The sequence below is a fragment of the Electrona antarctica genome, assembly GCF_951216825.1.
Source record: "Electrona antarctica genome assembly, chromosome: 2".
Classification (NCBI taxonomy): domain Eukaryota; kingdom Metazoa; phylum Chordata; class Actinopteri; order Myctophiformes; family Myctophidae; genus Electrona; species Electrona antarctica.
Window position 1 is genome coordinate 4,782,848 of NC_136807.1, and position 27,921 is coordinate 4,810,768.

Genomic DNA, 27,921 nt, shown 5'->3' on the forward strand with positions numbered 1-27,921 from the left:
TGTGGAGTGTGTACAAAAGGACTGGTTTACACCTTGGACGTCATGTTGAAAAGTGGGCTGTTCCTCTTAAAGGTGGGTGAGTATAAAACGTCTGCACGCTGTGTGTAGTATTAGTATCACTAGTTACTGCCTGTCAGGATGAAGACCTGCAGCGGAGCTTTGCTGCTCTTCCTCTTCTGTGTGTGTGAGGCTGGGACCAACTTTGAGCTGAGCATTGACCACCATGAGAACCCAGAAGAACATGAGAACCCAGGACCAGTGAGGATCACCACTCCAGATCCACACGGTAGGGATGATCCAGGCACTTTAATATGCTTGTGCAAAACTCCATGTACCCACGTAACCCGCCCCATTGCTGTCTAACTGACCTACACGCTCACGAGAAGTTATTTTGGCAGAAACCATGAATCAAATGTGCGATGCATCAAATATAGCTCCCTTGCGTTCTTTGTAGAACAGGTCCTGCAGCTGGCTCCCCTTGGCTTGAACACAAAGGTGTACTGTATATTTGCATGTCTATGGGAGGGTCGCACCACGGAATGGACACGTCCGTGAATGGGCGAGGGGCCAATGGACGAGCAATATGCTCGTTTTTGTCAGTCTGTTTTCAAGGAGAGGTGAGATCGTCTTATTGTGAATACGCCTCTGGCTATAAGATGACTTGTTTTAAACACTGACGACAAGTGATACATACAAATATCAGCATGTACAATTTCTGAGATGACTGCAAAAAAACGTACTTTTTTGGACAAGTAATTAAAAAAAATCACATCCATGTGAAGTGAGGGGCGCTCTTATCATACGTCATCATACATCATCTCATTTCGGCCAAACAATTTGCGTCCTCACCTTCGTCTTCGATGTTTGTGTTTACACAATGTTTGTGTTTACACAATGTTTGTGTTTACTGCCAAACTGTTAAAACGCCGGAATTGTTAATAATAATAATAATAACAAAGTGGATTATCTTATTTTGCTCATGTTTGTGTTTTGTAATTACTCTTTATTGACTGTCTTACTAGTCATTAAGGAGTCTGACAAAAAACTGCCCCTGAGAAACAAGGACTATGAGGAGCTTCTACAGATCTTGATAAATGGTCTTCCAAAGACAAAGGATCCTAAGAAGATTATTATAGTGGGAGCTGGAATGGCCGGCCTCACTGCAGCCAAGTTACTGGGTGATGCTGGGTATTCGGTAGGTGAACCTTGTTATGTTATTGTATAATTATGTTACATTGCGTTGCGCAGTGGTGGAAAGTAACTAAGTACATTTTCTTAAGTACAATTTTGAGGTATTTGTACTTTAATTGAATGTTTCCTATTTCCAATATATTCCAATACAATACAATACAATTTCCCACTACATCTAATGATCCAAATTTGGACTTTTATTCTATTGCTTATTTGAATACTTTAGTTACTAGTTCCTTGTAGTTTTTGATTATTATTACAAAACATACATTAACCACTTAAACCCTATACACATTCGGCCATTTGAAAATAGCTGATCCACAAGCTCACAATGTGCCGCGATGTAACCTTGTAGATCTGCTATTTTCAAAAAGATTTTCATACATTTGAATACTTGAAATGGGACATTCTGCATAATAAATACTTTTACTTTTGGTAGCCTACTTTTGAAGTATACATGCAAATACTTTTGTACATTTTGAATTCCAAACTTTTACTTTTAAAAGAGTATTTCTATATTGCAGTATTGATACTTTTATAAATAAATATTAAGTAAAACATGTGAGAATGTTTTTCACCACTTGCGTTGCATTGCGTAACGTTGCGTTGCTAAAAGACCACTTTAACACAGGTCCTCAATAATATATAATAATAATAATAATAATAATAACTAGAAAAGGATCGCTGCAAGCAGCGATAAGGCCGGACCAAGCAGGAAGGCAATAAGAATAATATGCACAAGAAACATGGAAGACTAAACTTGAGAAAAAGACCATGGAATTGTGACAGGGTCGGTTTTTTATAGTGGGGGGCAGGTAGAGGTTCTTGAAGACTCATACACAGAGTTGGCGGTGCCCAGATTTGAACCCATGACTTTGTGTTGCAAAGGCAAGAGCTCTACCTACCGAGCTAACAAGCAAAATCATTCAGTGTTTTTGTAGCAAGTTGCACAAGGATAACTAATGATAAGGTGGGTATAAAGATTTATGAATTGACTGCGTATAAACCAGAAAATATACCAGATTCCGATGAGGAGCTCAATGAGTGAAAACCAATGAAATGAGTCTGAAACAGGGATTAAAGGTTAACTGAAAAAATATGATTAAACTTCAGAGAAAATAAACAGCTTTGAACATTCATGAAAAACAAACAAATGGGGCCCACTTTAAGTTGTTGACTTGAAAAGTTCCTATTCAGTTCAGGGAAAGCAGTCTCTTTCTCCAATTTGGAGAACCAGATTACCACATTTGTGGGTGAAGGGGGGTTCAGAGTTCCGGGTCGGCTCGCCAGGTCTGGGTACCATCCGGTACCAGAACCATCCATGCAAGGGAATCCTTTCAGGACACAAAAAACCTGAACTGAAAGGCCAGGTGTCCAAATCAGTGTTTGTTTCAAAATCACTGTTGTACAACATCAAATAAATCTATCAATTCATGAGTAAATAACCTGATTTGATCAGGATCAAGTTCTTTATACATGTTTCCCACTAAACAAATCAGTTTCTAGCATTGTTACGGCCCTTTAAACTTGGCTCAACCAAGGGCTAACATAAAAGGACACAAAGTCAGATCAAAAGTTTACAAAAATATTACACATTTATTTAAAATCCTGCATTGCAAAACAGGGACTGAGGGACAAGAATACTTACGACCAGCCCATATGAAACTTAACTAATAACAGCAACAAAAAGGGAACACAACTGTTCAGTTTGGGTGTTTGGGAGACAATGAGCTGCTGGCCACAAGTCCTCTTATATAGCCTGCAACTAATCAAAAACAGCTGACACAAGGTGTGGCAGCCAGAACTATCAGGTGATTGACAGGTGAGGCACTTTAGACCAACAGAGATCAGCAAAGCCAAAGGCACTACAACAGAACAAAGTAAAGACAAAATTTCACAAAACGGCAATTTTCATTGGCTCATAAAACCTTAATTCTTTCACTTAAAAAACGTACTATGTTCCCATGTCTGTATAGGTCCAAAGTTCATGTGTAGAAGTTTTTGTGCATTTTGATCAAAGATCCTGGGAGGAGATGCATTTTAATTGATTTTCATATAATTCAAAATGGCGGGTGATCTAGAGGTCAGAGGTCAAAAGTAAGAGCACCGTTCTTGTTCGGCATGAGGAGACGCATATGTGTGTCGAGGTTTCATTGCTGACGGTCAAACGGTTCATGAGCTATGCGTGGTCAAAGTTTGCATTTTCAATATAGCTCCATCCTTTGGCCAATGGCTGTGGGCTTCGCATCCTCACCTTCGCATCCTCTACCATATCTCCAAATTTCGCGAAAACCGACTGCACGGTCCAGCCAGAACTGCTATTTTTGGCGGAAGAAAAATAACTACAAATCCAATAAAGGACCAAGTCCTTTCAGGACTGCTTGGTCCTTTAATAATAATAATACGGTAATTTAATTGTATTATATTATCCAAAGCCCTTTACATAGATTGTGCTTTACATTCACCCATTCACACACACACACACATTCATACACAGATGGAAGATGAAACCATGCAAGTCACCAACCTGCACATCGGGAGCAATTAGGCGGGGTACAGAGTCTTGCTCAATAACCCCTCAACACTAACTCTGGGGGAGCCAGGATCGAACTGGGAACCTTGCGGTTTCCGTCCAGCCACTCTACCGCTGGTCCACTGCCACCTCATAATAGACAACAATGATAACGCCTGTGAAGAGATATTAAAGATACATTGGAAATGGGTGAAGTGCTCCTTTAATTGCGTTGTGGCAGTCCTTTGGCAGGGGTTGGTCACTGGTAAATGTAGACCCTGTAAACGTCATGTTCAGCTGTCCTCATTGTCAATAATTGAAAAGATGAAAGAGAACGAAACGACAGAAACGGAAAAAAACAACAATGAAAAATATGTTTTGCTGTGTTGTTTGGTCTTCAAGGTAACGGTACTGGAGGCTAGTGATCGTGTTGGAGGACGTGTGCTCACTCACAGAAGTGAAGACGGCTGGTATGCAGATCTAGGACCAATGAGAATCCCCAGTTTCCAGAAGTGAGTTTCTTGGATAGCTAGAAGACTAGTCATGAAATACAGTGTTCCAAAGTATACCGTCCACAAATCCCATACAAATACTGTATGACAAACATATAGTTGAAGCACATTGACTCGCTCAATCATGAATCTCTCTCTCTCTCTCTCTGTCTCTCTGTCTCTCTCTCTCTCTCTCTAGAGATGAGCGAGCCTGTCATTCTCAGTGGTGGCAGTAATGTGTTGTTTATGTTCATGGCCTTTCTTATGCAGGCACAAAGCGTCTTAGCTCAACCTTTGATGTTTGGCAGTGTTAACCTTAATTTCACCAAATTTATGAACAACAATGTACACTCCTAATGTGTCCAAGACAAATACAGCAGTTGGCCCCTTGAATTAATGTATTTAAAATGAAATAATAATAATATAATAATATCTCAAACTTATATAGCGCTTTTCTGAGTACCCAAAGGCAAGGCAACTTTATTAGAAAAAAGGAAAAACACTAAAAGCTAAAAAAAACATTAAAAAGACAGTGAAAAGGGTTAGCTAGGGAAGGCAATATTGAAGAGGTGGGTCTTGAGGGCGGTTTTGAAGGTTTGGAGGGTGGGGACATCTCTGAGTGCCTTAGGGAGGGCATTCCACAGGGTTGAGACAGCAAAGGCAAGTCACCCCACGTACGGAGTTTGGTCTTGGGGACGTCGAGGAGGTTTGCATCACCAGACCTGAGGGAGCGGGAGTGTTTTGAAGTGGATTCTTTGTTTGACCAGTAGACAGTGAAGGTCACGGAGGACTGATGTAATATGATCTCTGGAACGGGTATTGGTAAGTAGCCGGGCAGCTGAGTTCTGGACATATTGCAGTTTATTGAGCACTTTGGAGGTGGTGCCGTAGAGGATACTGTTGCAGTAATCAAGGCGGGATGTGATGAAGGCGTGGATGAGTGTTTCAGCTGCGGAAAATGACAGGGAGGGTCGGAGACGGGCAATGTTCTTGAGGTGGAAGAAGGCGGTTTTGGTGACTTGGTTAACATGGGGGAGGAATGAAAGGGTGGGGTCAAAAATGATGCCAATTAGGTTGCGGATGCGGGTGGAGGGTGTAACAGTGGATCCGTCAAAGTTTAATGAAAAATCTTAAATATAATAATCTTAAATACACAGATATAGGCTAATATTGTTATAATAATCTTCTTCACCAGAATTATGTTGGAGATTAACAACCAAATGGATGTGAAATTGAACACCTTTCATGAAACGAATAACAACACATTCTACCTGGTTAATGGAGAGAAACACAGAACTTCCGATGTCATTAAAGACCCAAACATCCTGAATTACACTCTTCTGCCTGATGAGAGAGGAAAGTCAGCTGATCAACTCCTTGAAAAGGCTCTGAAGAAGGTCTGTAGAGACCTACTGTATAAAGAATCACATTATCAGCTAGTGCCACAAAATATAGTAATTTCCACTACTTAAAATTATTTGGGTTGTTGCAGGTTTGGGACGAAGTGCATAGTCATGGTGTCCAAGCCATGGTGAACAAGTATGGCCATTACTCTGTAAAGGTAAATATATATTCATGTATCCACAGTTTTCCACACCAGCTAATGATTACTAAGCTATCAACTAATCTAACAAATATTATGGTGTCCAAGCCATGCTGAAGAAGTATGACCAGTACTCTGTAAAGGTAAGGTAAATATAACTGTACTCAAGTATGCACACCAGCTAATGATTGATTACTAAGCTACAGTATCAACTAATCTAAAAATAATTTCATTAATCAAAATATCTAATATCTAATCCATTTAAGTTTATTGAGTAAAATAGTTTAGACAACCACTTTTGTACTTTTGCACTAAGTAATACTGATGAGTACTGTGCAGCCACTTCGATTAAGTTGAGAGATACAAGAAAGTTGATCTTTCTGTTTAAGTGTTAAAATTCTAATTCAAATACGAAAAGTCAATTGAAATAAGACAAAAGTAAATGTATTATGCAATAGCATTTGCCTTTAATCTATAGATGTGCTCATTCTATGACAATTAAAACAATAAATAAAATGTATTTTTCAGTACAGTCCCCATCTCCACCCTTGTTTAGTCGTTTGTCAATGTATTCTTGATAGCTGGGGGCGCACTTGTAAAGAAAGGTGTGTGTGTGTGTGTGTGTGTGTGTGTGTGTGTGAGTGTGTGTGTGTGTGTGTGTGTGTGTGTGGATGGAGTGATTTGCATAAAGGCACTAATAAATGCAGCATTTACTATTTATACCTTGAACAGGACTATCTTGTGACTGAAGGAGGTCTGAGTCTAGGTGCCATAAAGATGATTGGGGACATCCTGGATGTGGCTTCTCTCTTCTACACAGCGCTGACGGAAATGCTATATGATCAAAGCAATATCAATGACAAGACTACGTAAGAATCTAGTTCCAAATCCTAATCAGTCAGTCAACAACTGTAACTGAACTTGACAAGTCACAAGATTACATAAGAGAAGACGAAGATAGTATTGGTACTTGGAACCAACTTAACAATGATTCCAAGTCAAACTACCGGTACACTATATTAGCATTCTCATATTGTGGTATAGCTGCATGCAGTCGTCTGTATAGGGTCTGTAAGGTCCTAGGTTTTAATCCAGCTGGGGGCGCTGTGGGCGCTGGAGGCGTGTCTGTTCTCTCCTCCGCTTCATCAGCGCCCATATCCTAGGTGGAGTTGGCAAAACGGCATTACTGTGTGGAGTTTGCATGTTCTCCTCGTGTCCCCTATAGGGTAGGTACCCTACAATAAACATGAAATACGTCCTACTGGGGAAACTCCCCCCTGTCGGGTGATAAGAAGCAGCCTGCTCACTCCTCAATCATGCATTGAAGGAAGCATGAGCTAAGTTCGGGGCTCTCTCCAGGTTGGCAGAGATTAGGCAATTAGCCCTTGGCTAAACCCCCACCCCAAAATAGTTTAGCAACTGACACTGTTGCTAGGGTGGGCACGCTTTTGTCACCTTAGCCACCATAGCTGTCAATGCAATTTTGGATGGCTGTGTTATTGAACACATACACAGCTTAATGTCGGGAAAGTTACACGACAAAAATACACAATAATACTAATCAGTGAATCACCATAGTCTTACCGTACATTAGATGAAAACTCCTGTTGGACAGTCATTAAAGTTGAATGAGTTGGACAGGGATGTGCTGGGGCCATAATTCAGTTGAATGAGTTGGACAGGGATGTGCTGGGCCCATAATTCAGCCCGGGAAGTGGGGAGGCCCTCTAGGCGTGCGGCCAAAGGCTGACCTAAAATCATTGTCCATGGATGTCACAGAAGACAGTGCTGCATTGTTTTACACAAAAGGGATTTTTTTTAGTAGCTCAGGACACAAAGTCCAGAAATTCTAGCTTGATCAAACCACTGATGAGACAACCATGGGAAAATCACTAAGGCACACTCCATCTTAAAGGACAACTTTAGTTTTTTTCAACCAAGGTTCATGTTTTAGGTTGTTGTTAGAGAAAGTAAAAGATGAGTGTTCATTTTCTTTCATTTTAGCGATTTTAGCTATATTTGACAGGGGGGTGGGGGCATTCGAACATGGGGCTAAATATGTTTTTCTTTACACAATTTTAAAGCAATTTATTTTTGAATTATTTATTATAGTCCTTACTAGACCCCAAGAAATTACATCTGACCACAAAAGATCTACTGAATGTGAAGGGGGGGGGACAAACTGACCTGTTGAGCCATACAACACAGTATGGCAGCCCCTAGTACCCCCCTTCACATTCAGTAGATCCTGTGATCTTTTGTGGTCAGATAAAATAGTTTTTTAAAGCTGCATTATGTGACGTTCCTGTTCTACCATACTCAATCTCCTAGGGCTGACATTTTAACCAATAAGTCTGTGCTATTACCCTGCCTAAATACGGAGGAACTGAATTTTGACCTTCAGTTAAAAATGATTGGCAAACCAGAGACAGGATTGTGCCAACAGCAATGCAGTATTACTTGTGACATTACCATGACTGGTGAAAGTAATAATATTACACAGACCTACAGGAGAGTTGAAGGAGAAGGAGGATGTCTAATCAAATTTATCTGAAAATCTTCGTAGTTAAACACAGATTTAGTATTCAAGTGCTTATCTTATTTAGCAAATAATGCCAAGAAATATAGTAAGGTTTAGTCATCCTTTAGCCTGTTTAACCAAATTAAAATAAGTTAACCATTACGTCATTATGATTCCCACAAAAATATTTGAATAACCATCTGTACGTTAGTTCATCATCATTATCATCACCTTTATTTATACTCTTATACAGTTGAGGGCAAGCCCTCATTTTCAAAAAAACAATACATCAAACTATTATAAATCAGGAAAAATTACAAAGGAACTTTATACAGAACAACCATCAGTAAAATAAATCAATTGAAGCAGGAGCAATCACGGTGAAAAATGTTCTGGAGCATTCCTTTGAACTGAACGAAGGATTGCAGGGAGCTCAGTTTTAAAGAATTTTGGAGTTCATTCCACGAAGTTGGGCCATTGACAGAAAAAGCTGTCTTTCCCAACTCTGTCTGGGTCAGAGGAACCTTGAGCCTTAAGAAATCACTAGAGCGGGTCTGATAGGTGCTATAGTTGATGCGTTCTGTCAACTATCACAGTTTTAAGTGTATTTTTGTACAAGATTGAAGAGGTTCACTAAGTGACTTTTTATCTGTTTTGTTTTCCTTTTTAACTAGATACTATGAAGTGACAGGAGGGTTCCACCTCCTTCCAAAGGCCCTACACGAAAAAGTCAACGCTTCTGTTCATCTCAACACCAACGTCAAGTGCATTGATTATTCGAACGATGGCGTCCATGTGCACACTGACAATGGCACTTGGCAAGCACACTTTGTCCTGGTAACTGCCACTGCCAAGGCCACCCGCTTCATTGACTTCCAGCCTCCTTTGCCTCTCAAGAAGACGTACGCCATGCGTCAGGTTCACTATGACAGCTCCACCAAGATTATCCTCACCTTCAGTAAGAAGTTCTGGGAGAAGGATGGAATCCACGGTGGAAAGAGCATCACTGACCTGCCTATTCGCTTCATGTATTACCCCAGTCATAGTTTTGAGAACAAGAAGATCGGTGTCCTCCTGGCTTCTTACACTTGGTCCGATGACTCCTACCTCTTCCTGGGGATGAGTGACGAAGAGCTGAGAGAAATGGCTCTGAGTTCTTTGATGAAGATCCATGGAAATGAAATCAAAGATTTGTGCACAGGCGTGGTGGTGAAGAAGTGGAGTCAAGACCAATACAGCCTGGGTGCTTTCGCTCTCTTCACCCCCTTCCAGCACGAAGAGTTTTCTGCTGAGCTGTTCGCCAACGTGGGCAGGGTGCACTTTGCTGGAGAACATACAGCGCTGCCTCACGCCTGGATAGAAACAGCCGTGAAATCAGCCATAAGAGCCGCCAGGAACATCCATAATGCAGTGGTAGGTTTAATGGTGTATTACAGGGGTCTTCAAAAGGGGTTCAGGTCTTCAGAGTTACTGGGGGCAAATCTTTGTTTGATAGGATTATACATAAAAAAAATTGTTACAGGATACGTCAACTTATTATTATTATTATTATTATCCTGCCACCCTAATAGCCAGCGCAACACCCCGTCCTTTGTCCGCCTTCTCCTACCAAACCACACCGTTTGCACACATCTCACCATGCACAACACCAACAGCATGCCTGTCCAGACATCAACCACTACTTTGCATCCACGCAACTGTCATATTTACTGTACAAATATTACTTTTGTCAGACACACTGTTATTGCGCAACATTTCATTTTTTATGTTTTTTGTTGTCTGCTGTTGCATTAATCATCGCAATGGAGATTGTGCCTGTGATCCTTGGAGGCTGGTCGCAACCGTGGAATGCAGATCTAGCTGTTCAGAACATTTGTGTCGTTGTGAGTATAGATATAATATGACAGGATCAACTGTTATTTCATTGTTAGAATGACATGATCGCCAAATGAGGCTAGGCTACAAAACAGTTTTTGACCAGGTGTATTGTTTAATCGCATAATGTACAGATGGAGTCGGATGTAGAGCGGAAAACGGGGAACAACTACATAGTTTTCCAAGCCATTTTCTACAGGACCCAGATTGTAGCTGGAACAAACTACCTCATCAAGGTAATGGACAATAGCCTCTTAAACTCAATACATTGGGGGGAAACTCAGAATCAGAGTAAATTCCAGTGGTGGAAAAAGTACTTACTAGTACTTACTATAGTTACTTAAAAGTATCAGTACTGCAATGTAAAAGTAACTTAAGTCAAAAGTAAACATTTTAGTAAACAACAGTATTGGCATTAAAATATACTTAAAGTACCAAAAGTAAAAGTATGCAGAATGTCCCATTTGGCATTTCACAAGGTATCATACAGTAGCCTATATATAAAATAAAATAGCAGATCTACAAGCTCACAATTCATTGATGCCTTGTGACTTGTAGAACATGCTATTTGTTTTTAAATCATTATTAAAGTAAAGCTAAACTAAATATTTGCCTCTGATAGTAGTAGTGGAGTAGAAGTAAACGTATTACATTGGAAACACTCAAGTACAATTCTTAGATTTACTGAAGTAAAGTAATGGAGTAAATGTACTTACTTTCCACCACTGTGTAATTCTCTAGTTGAGAATATAATATAATATAATTATTTAGTTATTGATCAAAAGTACTCCCATCAAAATGGTTAAATTAGAACCATCAATGACACATTGTTCTTATAGGATGCTTTATAACAAAACAGTTTATCCTACTATTATATGATATAGACATATTTTCATCAGTGACAGTAAAACCTTGTATGGAAAGAGATTCAAAGTTAACATGGCTGAATAATGTAGCAGAAAGATCCAGATATAGAGGAATATGAGAAGTGGTTCATATCCAGATATAGAGGAATATGAGAAGTGATTCATATCCAGATATAGAGGAATATGAGAAGTGATTCATATAAGCACTGGAGTTGAAACTTTCAACTCAATTTGGGGGAAAAGGTACCAAGGGGTCGTCGCGGGTCTTGCCCGTCTGGACACCTTCCAGGCTCAGTTTTCCGCCGTTACACGGGAGCGCAACAAACACAAGGATGTGAACGTAATCTGCTCCACCAACATGAACCTACAGGAGAGATACAGGAAAGAATACAATTTGTATTAACAATGTGTCCCTGTATAGAACAAAGGGAGAGGAAATGATTGCTCCTCCCCTTAGTCAAGTGACTACCCCACCACGGCCCCACCTCTTTATAACCCCTTCTTTTCCCCCCCAACCTGTACATATTTCAATTTGTATTACTTTTTATTATGATTGGATTATTTTAGTTATTTTTCATGTCATGATTATGAAATGAATACCCAGGACCTGAATGCAAACAAGACCGCAAGGACTTATTTCGGTAATAACCTTTTGGACCAAGTCAATAAATTATTCAATCAATCAATCAATCAATCAATCAATCAATCAATCAATATTATGCTGTTGGGCTCCAGCTCTTTGACTTGTGTATTCTCCATCATTTTAACCCATTTAGGCTTGACCTCGAAATTTAAAAAAAAATCTTCTAAATCCTCCAGTTTTCTGAAATAAATATTTTCACGATTTTTCAAAAATAGCAGACCTACAAGCTCGTAGCGCGCCACTCGGTGGCACGCTATGAGCTTGTAGATCTGCTATTTTTCAATAGCTAAAGTATAACATAATGCTTTAAAACACCAAAAGGGGTTCCCGCCCAAAATGGCAAAAGTAAGTAAGTAAGTACATGATGTATATGGAAATCACAATTAACACTAATATAGCTTAAACAACTGTTTAGTGTAGTGTGACATTACATTGTCTTTCAGCAGGGCAAAACAAGTCAGGACACAGAGGCTAGGAATTTCAGAACAGGGCTTGACCAAACAAATGGGGGGTTTGCTGATAGTAGGCCAGGACACCTACTGTGCCTCCTAGCTCTGTCCTTCCTGGTGACAATCACCTTATTTAGGCATGTTTGACCATTTGTACAGGGGGGTGGGGTAACCTGAGACCACCTTTGTCTCTGTCTTTCAGTTGTATAAAGGTCTACTGTAAATGCCTATCTTAGTGTGTGTTAGTCCGGAGGCCGAGGGGCTGAGGGAAGGATCCATGGGGCTCCGGCCCCATGGCTGTTTGATGCTGTACTGAACTCTGCAAATAAAATGGAACTCCGGAACCTTCATCTGCTTGCCTGTGCTTCTTCATCCATCTATCTGTCTGCAGAACTTCTCCGTATTTTTGCCTGAGTATTTTCTAGTCTAAGTATTTAAGGTCTGATTATGCTCTATGGGGAGAGGAAAAGCACTCTCTCCTTTGTAGATTATATTCTTCAAAGTGGTGCCGAGCTCGGTCGTATTGATGCATTTTTGCGTCAGGCGAGAGAACCAGTGGACAATTGACAATTCAGTCTAATAGATATTTCGGTCGGCAATTTTTTGAACAGAGGAGAACGACGACGGCGCTGCAGTCGAACCGACGGGGTTCAACACGGCGATCGCCGCCGCAACAGGGATGGCCTGCACTGAGGAGCGACGATGCACAGCTGCGGTTCCTGCCCGGCGATGGACGGAGGACGGAGGGACTACAGTCGGCGTCTCCAGCGTCACCTCTGACTACAGTCGGCGTCGAGCGGCGATCGAAGGGAGGCGGCATACAGTCTACTCTACACATTGGCTCTTCTCGGCGCGTCTCGACTCGACAGGCGGCGAGGCGTCGTGGCTTCGTTCCATTCAGCGGCTCCGTCGACAGAGCTGATCTACAAGCTTGCAACGCGGCACATCACAAGTTTCCGCCTCGCAGAGGCCTACAGGCTCCTGTGATGACACTGGTTCACTTTCTCGTTTTTTTTTAGTCATGTTGTATTGTCATGACTGAAAGGGAGGAGGTGATAAAGTGAATTCAGATCAGAATTCAGAATGAAAGTTTCCGGACGGGACAAAGGGCAACTCTCGACAACAGAGCGGCCTACGCCATGCGGTGCATAAGTGTACTGCATCACAAACCTCGTTTGGCCCGTGTGCGCTGACTGATGACGAAGGTGAGACAAAAGGAGAAGAAACGTTACAGAAGATTTTATTATATCAGATGGATATCGTTCCATTTGATTCCAAATGTATGTCTACGTTTGTCTAGTTCAACATATAATGGGCATGTATGTTGATCTTATGTGTCAGGTATTTAATTAGATAATTTGACTTAATGGGGATGAATATGCCTAAGGGAGATTTGGATCTGAATAGAAATATTGACCGGAGTAAAATTAGTTAGATGTTTCTTTGTCAGGCGAAAGACAGCGCTCCTGTCGTACGCATAAGTGTTAATCGTCCTAATTGTGCATAAAGTTCCTATTTTTGTTCGAATAAATTTGTGAATGGGAAAAGTCAACGAAGGTATTTCTGCTATGACATGTGGGAAAATTCTGAAGTTATATAAATTACTCTAGGATTTTAACGTTAGTAGGTAATAGTAGCATGCACGAGATCTGGAAAAACATACAGCTCTTTTAAATGGGAAGGGGGTAGGGTTTATGGTCGCCGCAGTGCTGTTATTTGTACGAGCCTTGGGGAATCTAGAGTGTTGAAATAATTATAGATGATTTCTGCATGTCCTAAAAAAATGAGTTAACTAAACAAAAATGAATCATTTTATGGATGACTATGGTAAAATTTATCCTTAACATTAACTGATGCTAAGAGCATCAGATGTAAAGTTTGAAGAACCGTAACACACTTTGTATTCAATAATTGGGTGCTTTGGAGTGAAGCAAAAAGGGTTGGATTCAGCGACGGTGTATTGTGTTTAAATGTCAGATATATGTTTACGGGTTATCATTTATGTCAATGATCATGTTTTGAGTTATGTAAAGGTTAAAAGTGAAGTTGATTACAGTACAGAGAAGTTGTTAGTGTGTAAGAGAGAACACAGAAGGGAGTTCTATAAGCACACCGATGATAATACTGTAATGGAATGAGAACACTGGTAACGAGTTATGTGATTTGAATGCCTGGAAGTTTGTAAGCCATTTTTAATTCTACTGTAATTGTTTGATTTCTTTGTGTCATCTTGATGTTCCAGTCAGTGCCAAAGGGAGGACGAGGGTCAATAATTGTGGTTCCATATTCGTTTTTATGAGACATGATTGTCTCAAAGGGAGGTTATGATGTATATGGAAATCACAATTAACACTAATATAGCTTAAACAACTGTTTAGTGTAGTGTGACATTACATTGTCTTTCAGCAGGGCAAAACAAGTCAGGACACAGAGGCTAGGAATTTCAGAACAGGGCTTGACCAAACAAATGGGGGGTTTGCTGATAGTAGGCCAGGACACCTACTGTGCCTCCTAGCTCTGTCCTTCCTGGTGACAATCACCTTATTTAGGCATGTTTGACCATTTGTACAGGGGGGTGGGGTAACCTGAGACCACCTTTGTCTCTGTCTTTCAGTTGTATAAAGGTCTACTGTAAATGCCTATCTTAGTGTGTGTTAGTCCGGAGGCCGAGGGGCTGAGGGAAGGATCCATGGGGCTCCGGCCCCATGGCTGTTTGATGCTGTACTGAACTCTGCAAATAAAATGGAACTCCGGAACCTTCATCTGCTTGCCTGTGCTTCTTCATCTATCTATCTGTCTGCAGAACTTCTCCGTATTTTTGCCTGAGTATTTTCTAGTCTAAGTATTTAAGGTCTGATTATGCTCTATGGGGAGAGGAAAAGCACTCTCTCCTTTGTAGATTATATTCTTCATACATTTACTCCATTACTTTACTTCAGTAAATCTAAATATTGTACTTGAGTGTTTCCAATGTAATACGTTTACTTCTACTCCACTACTACTATCAGAGGCAAATATTTAGTTTAGCTTTACTTTAATAATGATTTAAAAACAAATAGCATGATCTACAAGTCACAAGGCATCAATGAATTGTGAGCTTGTAGATCTGCTATTTTATTTTATATATAGGCTACTGTATGATACCTTGTGAAATGCCAAATGGGACATTCTGCATACTTTTACTTTTGGTACTTTAAGTATATTTTAATGCCAATACTGTTGTTTACTAAAATGTTTACTTTTGACTTAAGTTACTTTTACATTGCAGTACTGATACTTTTAAGTAACTATAGTAAGTACTAGTAAGTACTTTTTCCACCACTGGAATTTACTCTGATTCTGAGTTTCCCCCCAATGTATTGAGTTTAAGAGGCTATTGTCCATTACCTTGATGAGGTAGTTTGTTCCAGCTACAATCTGGGTCCTGTAGAAAATGGCTTGGAAAACTATGTAGTTGTTCCCCGTTTTCCGCTCTACATCCGACTCCATCTGTACATTATGCGATTAAACAATACACCTGGTCAAAAACTGTTTTGTAGCCTAGCCTCATTTGGCGATCATGTCATTCTAACAATGAAATAACAGTTGATCCTGTCATATTATATCTATACTCACAACGTCGCAAATGTTCTGAACAGCTAGATCTGCATTCCACGGTTGCGACCAGCCTCCAGGGGGTCCAGGCCAAATCTCCATTGCGATGATTAATGCAACAGCAGACAACAAAAAACATAAAAACCGTCTCAGACTCAGCCAGTGGATTGTGTTTGACAGTAAACTCATAGCTATACCTATAGCTCTGGTCCACTCCTTAATAATAATAATAACTAGCATTTTGCGGGCCTTCGGCCCGCTCATCCTAGCGCCACGCGTCGCAAATGGGAAGAAGACAATAGCGAGAGGGCGATAGTCGATACTGGGTTTTTTTTTACTTGGAAAAGAAAACATGGCAACCCATGATGTTTTCATATATCCAGTTGGTTGGAAAGGGCAAATTTGTTTTGCTTGACGATTATAAGAACATTTCGTCCCTGACTGTACTGTACTGTACTGTACTGTACTGTACTGTACTGTACTCCACTATACTCGACTGTATGCCACTGTACTGTACTGTACTCCGCTGTACTGTACTGTACTGTACTCCACTGTACTGTACTGTACTCCACTGTACTGTACTGTACTGTGCTGTACTCCACTTTACTGTGCTGTACTCCACTTTACTGTACTGTACTCCACTGTACTGTACTGTACTCCGCTGTACTGTACTCCACTGTACTGTACTCCACTGTGTTGTACTCATCTGTACTGTACTGTACTGTACTGTACTGTACTGTACTGTACTGTACTGTACTGTACTGTACTCCACTTTACTGTACTGTACTCCACTGTACTGTACTGTACTGTACTGTACTGTACTGTACTGTACTGTACTGTACTGTACTGTACTGTACTGTACTGTACTGTACTGTACTGTACTGTGCTGTGCTCCTCTGGTCTGCTCTCGTCTGTACTGTACTGTACTGTACTCTACTCTACTCTACTCTACTCTACTCTACTGTACTGTACTGTACTGTACTGTACTGTACTGTACTGTACTGTACTGTACTGTACTCCACTCTACTCCACTCTACTCTACTCCACTCTACTCCACTGTACTGTACTGTACTGTACTCCACTGTGCTGTACTGTATTCCACTTTACTGTACTGTACTGTACTGTACTGTACTGTACTGTACTGTACTGTACTGTACTGTACTTTACTGTGCTGTACTCCACTTTACTGTACTGTACTCCACTTTACTGTACTGTACTCCGCTGTACTGTACTGTACTCCGCTGTACTGTACTCCACTGTGTTGTACTCATCTGTACTGTACTGTACTGTACTGTACTGTACTGTACTGTACTGTACTGTACTGTACTGTACTGTACTCCACTGTACTGTACTGTACTGTACTGTACTGTACTGTACTGTACTGTACTGTACTGTACTGTACTGTATTCCACTTTACTGTACTGTACTGTACTGTACTGTACTGTACTGTACTGTGCTGTACTCCTCTGTTGTGCTCTGTACTGTACTGTACTGTACTGTACTGCTCTCGTCTGTACTGTACTGTACTGTACTGTACTGTACTGTACTGTACTGTACTGTACTGTACTCCACTGTACTCCACTCTACTCTACTGTACTGTACTGTACTCCGCTGTACTATACTCCACTGTACTGTACTCCACTGTACTCCACTCTACTCTACTGTACTGTACTGTACTGTACTGTACTGTACTGTACTGTACTGTACTGTACTGTACTGTACCGTGCTGCTGTGGCCTGTGTATGTGTGTGCGCGCACGTGCGTGTGTGTATGTGTGTGTGTGTGCAGTGAAAAGGGTAGGTGCCGGGCATCATTCCCCGGCACCTCCCCTTTGTGATGTAATTTGCATCACAGCGAAATGTTGCGCAATAACAGTGTGTCTGACAAAAGTAATATTTGTACAGTTGGTGAGATGTGTGCAAACGGTGTGGTTTGGTAGGAGAAGGCGGACAAAGGACAGGGTGTTGCGCTGTCTATTAGGGTGGCAGGATAATAATAATAATAATAATAATAATAATAATAATAATAATAATAATAATAATAATAATAATAATAATAATAAGTTGACGTATCCTGTAACAAACAGAGACTGAATATAGTAGGCCTACTGGCATTTTCTTCAGTAATTGCATTGTTTTGAGTTATACATTTTTATGTATAATCCTATCAAACAAAGATTTGCCCGCAGTAACTCTGAAGACCCGAACCCCTTTTTAAGACCCCTGTAATACACCATTAAACCTACCACTGCATTATTGATGTTCCTGGCGGCTCTTATGGCTGATTTCACGGCTGTTTCTATCCAGGCGTGAGGCAGCGCTGTATGTTCTCCAGCAAAGTGCACCCTGCCCACGTTGGCGAACAGCTCAGCAGCAAACTCTTCATGCTGGAAGGGGGTGAAGAAAGCGTAAGCACCCAGGCTGTATTGGTCTTGACTCCACTTCTTCACCACCACGCCTGTACACAGATCTTTGATTTCATTTCCATGGATCTTCATCAAAGAACTCAGAGCCATTTCTTTCAGCTCTTCGTCACTCATCCCCAGGAAGAGGGTCGAGTCATCGGACCAGGTGTAAGAAGCCAGGAGGACACCGATCTTCTTGTTCTCAAAACTATGACTGGGGTAGTAGATGAAGCGAATAGGCAGGTCAGTGATGCTCTTTCCACCGTGGATTCCATCCTTCTCCCAGAACTTCTTACTGAAGGTGAGGATAATCTTGGTGGAGCTGCCATAGTGAACCTGACGCATGGCGTACGTCTTCTTGAGAGGCAAAGGAGGCTGGAAGTCAATGAAGCGGGTGGCCTTGGCAGTGGCAGTTACCAGGACAAAGTGTGCTTGCCACGTGCCATTGTCAGCGTGCACATGGACGCCATCGTTCGAATAATCAATGCACTTGACCTTGGTGTTGAGATGAACAGAAGCGTTGACTTTTTCGTGTAGGGCCTTTGGAAGGAGGTGGAACCCTCCTGTCACTTCATAGTATCTAGTTAAAAAGGAAAACAAAACAGATAAAAAGTCACTTAGTGAACCTCTTCAATCTTGTACAAAAATACACTTAAAACTGTGATAGTTGACAGAACGCATCAACTATAGCACCTATCAGACCCGCTCTAGTGATTTCTTAAGGCTCAAGGTTCCTCTGACCCAGACAGAGTTGGGAAAGACAGCTTTTTCTGTCAATGGCCCAACTTCGTGGAATGAACTCCAAAATTCTTTAAAACTGAGCTCCCTGCAATCCTTCGTTCAGTTCAAAGGAATGCTCCAGAACATTTTTCACCGTGATTGCTCCTGCTTCAATTGATTTATTTTACTGATGGTTGTTCTGTATAAAGTTCCTTTGTAATTTTTCCTGATTTATAATAGTTTGATGTATTGTTTTTTTGAAAATGAGGGCTTGCCCTCAACTGTATAAGAGTATAAATAAAGGTGATGATAATGATGATGAACTAACGTACAGATGGTTATTCAAATATTTTTGTGGGAATCATAATGACGTAATGGTTAACTTATTTTAATTTGGTTAAACAGGCTAGTAAAGGATGACTAAACCTTACTATATTTCTTGGCATTATTTGCTAAATAAGATAAGCACTTGAATACTAAATCTGTGTTTAACTACGAAGATTTTCAGATAAATTTGATTAGACATCCTCCTTCTCCTTCAACTCTCCTGTAGGTCTGTGTAATATTATTACTTTCACCAGTCATGGTAATGTCACAAGTAATACTGCATTGCTGTTGGCACAATCCTGTCTCTGGTTTGCCAATCATTTTTAACTGAAGGTCAAAATTCAGTTCCTCCGTATTTAGGCAGGGTAATAGCACAGACTTATTGGTTAAAATGTCAGCCCTAGGAGATTGAGTATGGTAGAACAGGAACGTCACATAATGCAGCTTTAAAAAACTATTTCATCTGACCACTAAAAGATCACAGGATCTACTGAATGTGAAGGGGGGTACTAGGGGCTGTCATACTGTGTTGTATGGCTCAACAGGTCAGTTTGTCACCCCCTTCACATTCAGTAGATCTTTTGTGGTCAGATGTAATTTCTTGGGGTCTAGTAAGGACTATAATAAATAATTCAAAAATAAATTGCTTTAAAATTGTGTAAAGAAATACATATTTAGCCCCATGTTCGAATGCCCCCACCCCCCTGTCAAATATAGCTAAAATCGCTAAAACGAAAGAAAATTAACACTCATCTTTTACTTTCTCTAACAACAACCTAAAAGATGAACCTTGGTTGAAAAAAACTAAAGTTGTCCTTTAAGATGGAGTGTGCCTTAGTGATTTTCCCATGGTCGTCTCATCACTTGGTTTGATCAAGCTAGAATTTCTGGACTTTGTGTCCTGAGCTACTAAAAAAAATCCCTTTTGTGTAAAACAATGCAGCACTGTCTTCTGTGACATCCATGGACAATGATTTTAGGTCAGCCTTTGGCCGCACGCCTAGAGGACCTCCCCACTTCCCGGGCTGAATTATGGGCCCAGTCCAACTCATTCAACTTTAATGACTGTCCAACAGGAGTTTTCATCTAATGTACGGTAAGACTATGGTGATTCACTGATTAGTATTATTGTGTATTATTGTCGTGTAACTTTCCCGACATTAAGCTGTGTATGTGTTCAATAACACAGCCATCCAAAATTGCATTGACAGCTATGGTGGCTAAGGTGACAAAAGCTTGCCCACCCTAGCAACAGTGTCAGTTGCTAAACTATTTGGATTGGCATTGGACAATCGCTTTTGGGGTGGGGTTTAGCCAAGGGCTAATTGCCTAATCTCTGCCAACCTGGAGAGAGCCCCGAACTGAGCTCATGCTTCCTTCAATGCATGATTGAGGAGTGAGCAGGCTGCTTCTTATCACCCGACAGGGGGGAGTTTCCCCAGTAGGACGTATTTCATGTTTATTGTAGGGTACCTACCCTATAGGGGACACGAGGAGAACATGCAAACTCCACACAGTAATGCCGTTTTGCTAACTCCACCTAGGATATGGGCGCTGATGAAGCGGAGGAGAGAACAGACACGCCTCCAGCGCCCACAGCGCCCCCAGCTGGATTAAAACCTAGGACCTTACAGACCCTATACAGACGACTGCATGCAGCTATACCACAATATGAGAATGCTAATATAGTGTACCGGTAGTTTGACTTGGAATCATTGTTAAGTTGGTTCCAAGTACCAATACTATCTTCGTCTTCTCTTATGTAATCTTGTGACTTGTCAAGTTCAGTTACAGTTGTTGACTGACTGATTAGGATTTGGAACTAGATTCTTACGTAGTCTTGTCATTGATATCGCTTTGATCATATAGAATTTCCGTCAGCGCTGTGTAGAAGAGAGAAGCCACATCCAGGATGTCCCCAATCATCTTTATGGCACCTGGACTCAGCCCTCCTTCAGTCACAAGATAGTCCTGTTCAAGGTATAAATAGTAAATGCTGCATTTATTAGTGCCTTTATGCAAATCACTCCATCCACACACACACACACACACACACACACACACACACACACACACACACACACACACACACACACACACACACACACACACACACACACACACACACACACACCAAGATTTGGCTTTTGGAGACTAGTTTTTTTGGGGCGCACCCAACACGTTTGAAAACCATATACCCATTACTAACACCACGCCAAAATTAAAAAACCAAAAGCCAAATCTTTACAAGTGCGCCCCCAGCTATCAAGAATACATTGACAAACGACTAAACAAGGGTGGAGATGGGGACTGTACTGAAAAATACATTTTATTTATTGTTTTAATTGTCATAGAATGAGCACATCTATAGATTAAAGGCAAATGCTATTGCATAATACATTTACTTTTGTCTCATTTCAATTGACTTTTCGTATTTGAATTTGAATTTTAACACTTAAACAGAAAGATCAACTTTCTTGTATCTCTCAACTTAATCGAAGTGGCTGCACAGTACTCATCAGTATTACTTAGTGCAAAAGTACAAAAGTGGTTGTCTAAACTATTTTACTCAATAAACTTAAATGGATTAGATATTAGATATTTTGATTAATGAAATTATTTTTAGATTAGTTGATACTGTAGCTTAGTAATCAATCATTAGCTGGTGTGCATACTTGAGTACAGTTATATTTACCTTACCTTTACAGAGTACTGGTCATACTTCTTCAGCATGGCTTGGACACCATAAAGTTCCACTTCTTCCCAAACCTGCAACAACCCAAATCATTTTAAGTAGTGGAAATTACTATATTTTGTGGCACTAGCTGATAATGTGATTCTTTATACAGTAGTTCTCTACAGACCTTCTTCAGAGCGTTTTTAAGGAGTTGATCAGCTGACTTTCCTCTCTCATCAGGCAGAAGAGTGTAATTCAGGATGTTTGGGTCTTTAATGACATCAGAAGTTCTGTGTTTCTCTCCATTAACCAGGTAGAATGTGTTGTTATTCGTTTCATGAAAGGTGTTCAATTTCACATCCATTTGGTTGTTAATCTCCAACATAATTCTGGTGAAGAAGATTATTATAACAATATTAGCCTATATCTGTGTATTTAAGATTATTATATTTAAGATTTTTCATTAAACTTTGACGGATCCACTGTTACACCCTCCACCCGCATCCGCAACCTAATTGGCATCATTTTTGACCCCACCCTTTCATTCCTCCCCCATGTTAACCAAGTCACCAAAACCGCCTTCTTCCACCTCAAGAACATTGCCCGTCTCCGACCCTCCCTGTCATTTTCCGCAGCTGAAACACTCATCCACGCCTTCATCACATCCCGCCTTGATTACTGCAACAGTATCCTCTACGGCACCACCTCCAAAGTGCTCAATAAACTGCAATATGTCCAGAACTCAGCTGCCCGTCTACTTACCAATACCCGTTCCAGAGATCATATTACATCAGTCCTCCGTGACCTTCACCGTCTACTGGTCAAACAAAGAATCCACTTCAAAACACTCCCGCTCCCTCAGGTCTGGTGATGCAAACCTCCTCGACGTCCCCAAGACCAAACTCCGTACGTGGGGTGACAGAGCTTTTGCCTTTGCTGCCTCAAACCTGTGGAATGCCCTCCCTAAGGCACTCAGAGATGTCCCCACCCTCCAAACCTTCAAAACCGCCCGCAAGACCCACCTCTTCAATATTGCCTTCCCTAGCTAACCCTTTTCACTGTCTTTTTAATGTTTTTTTTAGCTTTTAGTGTTTTTCCTTTTTTCTAATAAAGTTGCCTTGCCTTTGGGTACTCAGAAAAGCGCTATATAAGTTTGAGATATTATTATATTATTATTATTTCATTTTAAATACATTAATTCAAGGGGCCAACTGCTGTATTTGTCTTGGACACATTAGGAGTGTACATTGTTGTTCATAAATTTGGTGAAATTAAGGTTAACACTGCCAAACATCAAAGGTTGAGCTAAGACGCTTTGTGCCTGCATAAGAAAGGCCATGAACATAAACACCACATTACTGCCACCACTGAGAATGACAGGCTCGCTCATCTCTAGAGAGAGAGAGAGAGAGAGAGACAGAGAGAGAGATTCATGATTGAGCGAGTCAATGTGCTTCAACTATATGTTTGTCATACAGTATTTGTATGGGATTTGTGGACGGTACTTTGGAACACTGTATTTCATGACTAGTCTTCTAGCTATCCAAGAAACTCACTTCTGGAAACTGGGGATTCTCATTGGTCCTAGATCTGCATACCAGCCGTCTTCACTTCTGTGAGTGAGCACACGTCCTCCAACACGATCACTAGCCTCCAGTACCGTTACCTTGAAGACCAAACAACACAGCAAAACATATTTTTCATTTTTTTTTCTTTTTTCTGTCGTTTCGTTCTCTTTCATCTTTTCAATTGACAGTGAGGACAGCTGACCTTGAGGTTTACAGGGTCTACATTTACCAGTGACCAACCCCTGCCAAAGGACTGCCACAACGCAATTAAAGGAGCACTTTAATATCTCTTCACAGGCATTATCATTGTTGTCTATTATGAGGTGGCAGTGGACCAGGGGTAGAGTGGCTGGACGGAAACCGCAAGGTTTCCAGTTCGATCCTGGCTCCCCCAGAGTTAGTGTTGAAGGGTTATTGAGCAAGACTCTGTACCCCGCCTAATTGCTCCCGATGTGCAGGTTGGTGACTTGCATGGTTTCATCTTCCATCTGTGTATGAATGTGTGTGTGTGTGTGTGTGTGTGTGTGTGTGTGTGTGTGTGTGTGTGTGTGTGTGAATGGGTGAATGTAAAGCACAATCTATGTAAAGGGCTTTGGATAATATAATACAATTAAATTACCGTATTATTATTATTATTATTAAAGGACCAAGCAGTCCTGAAAGGACTTGGTCCTTTATTGGATTTGTAGTTATTTTTCTTCCGCCAAAAATAGCAGTTCTGGCTGGACCGTGCAGTCGGTTTTCGCGAAATTTGGAGATATGGTAGAGGGCCATGCCAAACGGTGAGGATGCGAAGCCCACAACCATTGGCCAAAGGGTGGCGCTATATTGAAAATGCAAACTTTGACCACACATAGCTCATGAACCGTTTGACCGTCAGCAACCGTCAACCTCGACACACATATGCGTCTCCTCATGCCGAACAAGAACGGTGCTCTTACTTTTGACCTCTGACCTCTCGATCACCCGCCATTTTGAATTATATGAAAATCAATTAAAATGCATCTCCTCCCAGGATCTTTGATCAGAATGCACAAAAACTTCTACACATGAACTTTGGACCTATACGGACATGGGAAAGTATAGTACGTTTTTTTAAGTGAAAGAATGAAGGTTTTATGAGCCAATGAAAATTGCCGTTTTGTGAAATTTTGTCTTTACTTTGTTCTGTTGTAGTGCCTTTGGCTTTGCTGATCTCTGTTGGTCTAAAGTGCCTCACCTGTCAATCACCTGATAGTTCTGGCTGCCACACCTTGTGTCAGCTGTTCTTGATTAGTTGCAGGCTATATAAGAGGACTTGTGGCCAGCAGCTCATTGTCTCCCAAACACCCAAACTGAACAGTTGTGTTCCCTTTTTGTTGCTGTTATTAGTTAAGTTTCATATGGGCTGGTCGTAAGTATTCTTGTCCATCAGTCCCTGTTTTGCAATGTAGGATTTTAAATAAATGTGTAATATTTTTGTAAACTTTTGATCTGACTTTGTGTCCTTTTATGTTAGCCCTTGGTTGAGCCAAGTTTAAAGGGCCGTAACAATGCTAGAAACTGATTTGTTTAGTGGGAAACATGTATAAAGAACTTGATCCTGATCAAATCAGGTTATTTACTCATGAATTGATAGATTTATTTTATGTTGTACAACAGTGATTTTGAAACAAAGACTGATTTGGACACCTGGCCTTTCAGTTCAGGTTTTTTGTGTCCTGAAAGGATTCCCTTGCATGGATGGTTCTGGTACCGGATGGTACCCAGACCTGGCGAGCCGACCCGGAACTCTGAACCCCCCTTCACCCACAAATGTGGTAATCTGGTTCTCCAAATTGGAGAAAGAGACTGCTTTCCCTGAACTGAATATCCGATCCTTTTCTAGTTATTATTATTATTATTATTATATATTATTGAGGACCTGTGTTAAAGTGGTCTTTTAGCAACGCAACGGTACGCAATGCAACGCAAGTGGTGAATAACTTGATCACATGTTTTACTTAATATTTATTTATAAAAGTATCAATACTGCAATATAGAAATACTCTTTTACAAGTAAAAGTTTGGAATTCAAAATGTACAAAAGTATTTGCATCTAAATGTATACTTCAAAAGTAGGCTACCAAAAGTAAAAGTACTCATTATGCAGAATGTCCCATTTCAAGTATTCAAATGTATGAAAATCTTTTTGAAAATAGCAGATCTACAAGGTCACATCGCGGCACATTGTGAGCTTGTGGATCAGCTATTTTCAAATGGCCGAATGTGTATAGGGTTTAAGTGGTTAATGTATGTTTTGTAATAATAATCAAAAACTACAAGGAACTAGTAACTAAAGTATTCAAATAAGCAATAGAATAAAAGTCCAAATTTGGATCATTAGATGTAGTGGGAAATTGTATTGTATTGTATTGGAATATATTGGAAATTAACATTCAATTAAAGTACAAATACCTCAAAATTGTACTTAAGAAAATGTACTTAGTTACTTTCCACCACTGTGCAACGCAATGTAACACAATGATACAATAACATAACAAGGTTCACCTACCGAATACCCAGCATCACCCAGTAACTTGGCTGCAGTGAGGCCGGCCATTCCAGCTCCCACTATAATAATCTTCTTAGGATCCTTTGTCTTTGGAAGACCATTTATCAAGATCTGTAGAAGCTCCTCATAGTCCTTGTTTCTCAGGAGCAGTTTTTTGTCAGACTCCTTAATGACTAGTAAGACAGTCAATAAAGAGTAATTACAAAACACAAACATGAGCAAAATAAGATAATCCACTTTGTTATTATTATTATTATTAACAATTCCGGCGTTTTAACAGTTTGGCAGTAAACACAAACATTGTGTAAACACAAACATCGAAGACGAAGGTGAGGACGCAAATTGTTTGGCCGAAATGAGATGATGTATGATGACGTATGATAAGAGCGCCCCTCACTTCACATGGACGTGATTTTTATTAATTACTTGTCCAAAAAAGTTAGTTTTTTTGCAGTCATCTCAGAAATTGTACAGGCTGATATTTGTATGTATCACTTGTCATCAGTGTTTAAAACAAGTCATCTTATAGCCAGAGGCGTATTCACAATAAGACGATCTCACCTCTCCTTGAAAACAGACTGACAAAAACGAGCATATTGCTCGTCCATTGGCCCCTCGCCCATTCACGGACGTGTCCATTCCGTGGTGCGACCCTCCCATAGACATGCAAATATACAGTACACCTTTGTGTTCAAGCCAAGGGGAGCCAGCTGCAGGACCTGTTCTACAAAGAACGCAAGGGAGCTATATTTGATGCATCGCACATTTGATTTATGGTTTCTGCCAAAATAACTTCTCGTGAGCGTGTAGGTCAGTTAGACAGCAATGGGGCGGGTTACGTGGGTACATGGAGTTTTGCACAAGCATATTAAAGTGCCTGGATCATCCCTACCGTGTGGATCTGGAGTGGTGATCCTCACTGGTCCTGGGTTCTCATGTTCTTCTGGGTTCTCATGGTGGTCAATGCTCAGCTCAAAGTTGGTCCCAGCCTCACACACACAGAAGAGGAAGAGCAGCAAAGCTCCGCTGCAGGTCTTCATCCTGACAGGCAGTAACTAGTGATACTAATACTACACACAGCGTGCAGACGTTTTATACTCACCCACCTTTAAGAGGAACAGCCCACTTTTCAACATGACGTCCAAGGTGTAAACCAGTCCTTTTGTACACACTCCACACTGGAAGAGGCAGACTAATTAACTATAGGCTATGGCCTACAGCTGTGGGTAGATGCCTTAGAGTATGGTAGATGCACGTGTTAAGGCTTCATAGTACTGTGGTGTTGGCCGTGTGACGTCACGTGTCGCGCAACATTGATTGATTGAAATATTTATTAACAGTTTGCAGAATTACAGTACATTTCAAGCACAAACTCAATACAAAGACTGTTAACTGTGAGTGGACGACCCAAACACTTTGTGCACCCACACAAAAATGGGTGAAAATCACTTTCACCTAGAAAATCCATAATTTTTTTTAAAATTCAGCTGACTGTGGAGACACATGCTGGAACTTTTTACTTTGAAATGTTTTATAGTTTCTGAGTTATTTAATTTAAACACCAAATGCATTCTCAATGGCGAAAACACAAACTTTGGCACCACGTATAAAAGAAAAATCATTGTTTTGATTTTTTGGATTTTTATTATTAAATGTTTACAAGAGGGTCCACCATGTTCAATTCATCAAAACATTTAGAGACGTACAAATAGACACTTCTATATAGTCAAAGAACAGAACAGGAATTCATCATAGAGGTAAAAAGGGAAAAGAAACATATACAGTGAGGGGAAAAAAAGGGGGGGGGGGGATTCAGATTTTTACGGGGGCCAGTTTCGAATTGCAGCCGTCCGTAGGTGCCCTTTGAGAGCGGTTTTGAAGGAGTCAAGGGATTCGCATGTCTTAATGACTGTTGGTAGAGCGTTCCACATTTTGGTGGCATAGGAGCGAAAATAATTTAGTCCCTTGTTTGTGCCGAATCTGGGTTGTACATGGTTCGTTGCACTC

General features: G+C 40.7%; 2 protein-coding genes and 2 long non-coding RNA genes across 4 annotated transcripts; 3 read left to right on the forward strand and 1 right to left on the reverse strand.

Annotated features, from left to right (window-relative positions):
• Nucleotides 1–233: 233 nt before the first annotated feature.
• Nucleotides 234–4,215, forward strand: LOC306937950. The gene is made up of 3 exons (XR_013791675.1): nucleotides 234–286; nucleotides 1,023–1,195; nucleotides 4,106–4,215. It is a non-coding gene; the product is annotated as an uncharacterized lncRNA (long non-coding RNA).
• A 1,221-nt stretch (nucleotides 4,216–5,436) lies between these two features.
• On the forward strand, nucleotides 5,437–9,068 carry LOC306937942. Its single transcript, XR_013791674.1, has 4 exons — nucleotides 5,437–5,591; nucleotides 5,687–5,755; nucleotides 6,470–6,606; nucleotides 8,933–9,068. It is a non-coding gene; the product is annotated as an uncharacterized lncRNA (long non-coding RNA).
• Nucleotides 9,069–9,164: 96 nt separating this feature from the next.
• LOC306914898 (L-amino-acid oxidase-like) lies at nucleotides 9,165–10,210 on the forward strand (the record flags this gene model as incomplete). The annotated part of the gene is made up of 2 exons (XM_079492131.1): nucleotides 9,165–9,671; nucleotides 10,190–10,210. The coding sequence occupies exons 1-2, from the start codon at nucleotides 9,168–9,170 to the stop codon at nucleotides 10,208–10,210; spliced, it is 525 nt and encodes a 174-aa protein (XP_079348257.1). The 5' UTR covers nucleotides 9,165–9,167.
• An 821-nt stretch (nucleotides 10,211–11,031) lies between these two features.
• LOC306914937 (L-amino-acid oxidase-like) lies at nucleotides 11,032–26,954 on the reverse strand (the record flags this gene model as incomplete). Its single annotated transcript, XM_079492174.1, has 11 exons — nucleotides 11,032–11,096; nucleotides 11,165–11,363; nucleotides 15,479–15,580; nucleotides 15,707–15,781; nucleotides 17,931–18,669; nucleotides 20,971–21,107; nucleotides 21,837–21,905; nucleotides 22,001–22,202; nucleotides 23,370–23,479; nucleotides 25,915–26,087; nucleotides 26,807–26,954. The coding sequence occupies 10 exons, from the start codon at nucleotides 26,952–26,954 to the stop codon at nucleotides 11,226–11,228; spliced, it is 1,893 nt and encodes a 630-aa protein (XP_079348300.1). The 3' UTR covers nucleotides 11,032–11,096; nucleotides 11,165–11,225.
• Nucleotides 26,955–27,921: the final 967 nt, after the last annotated feature.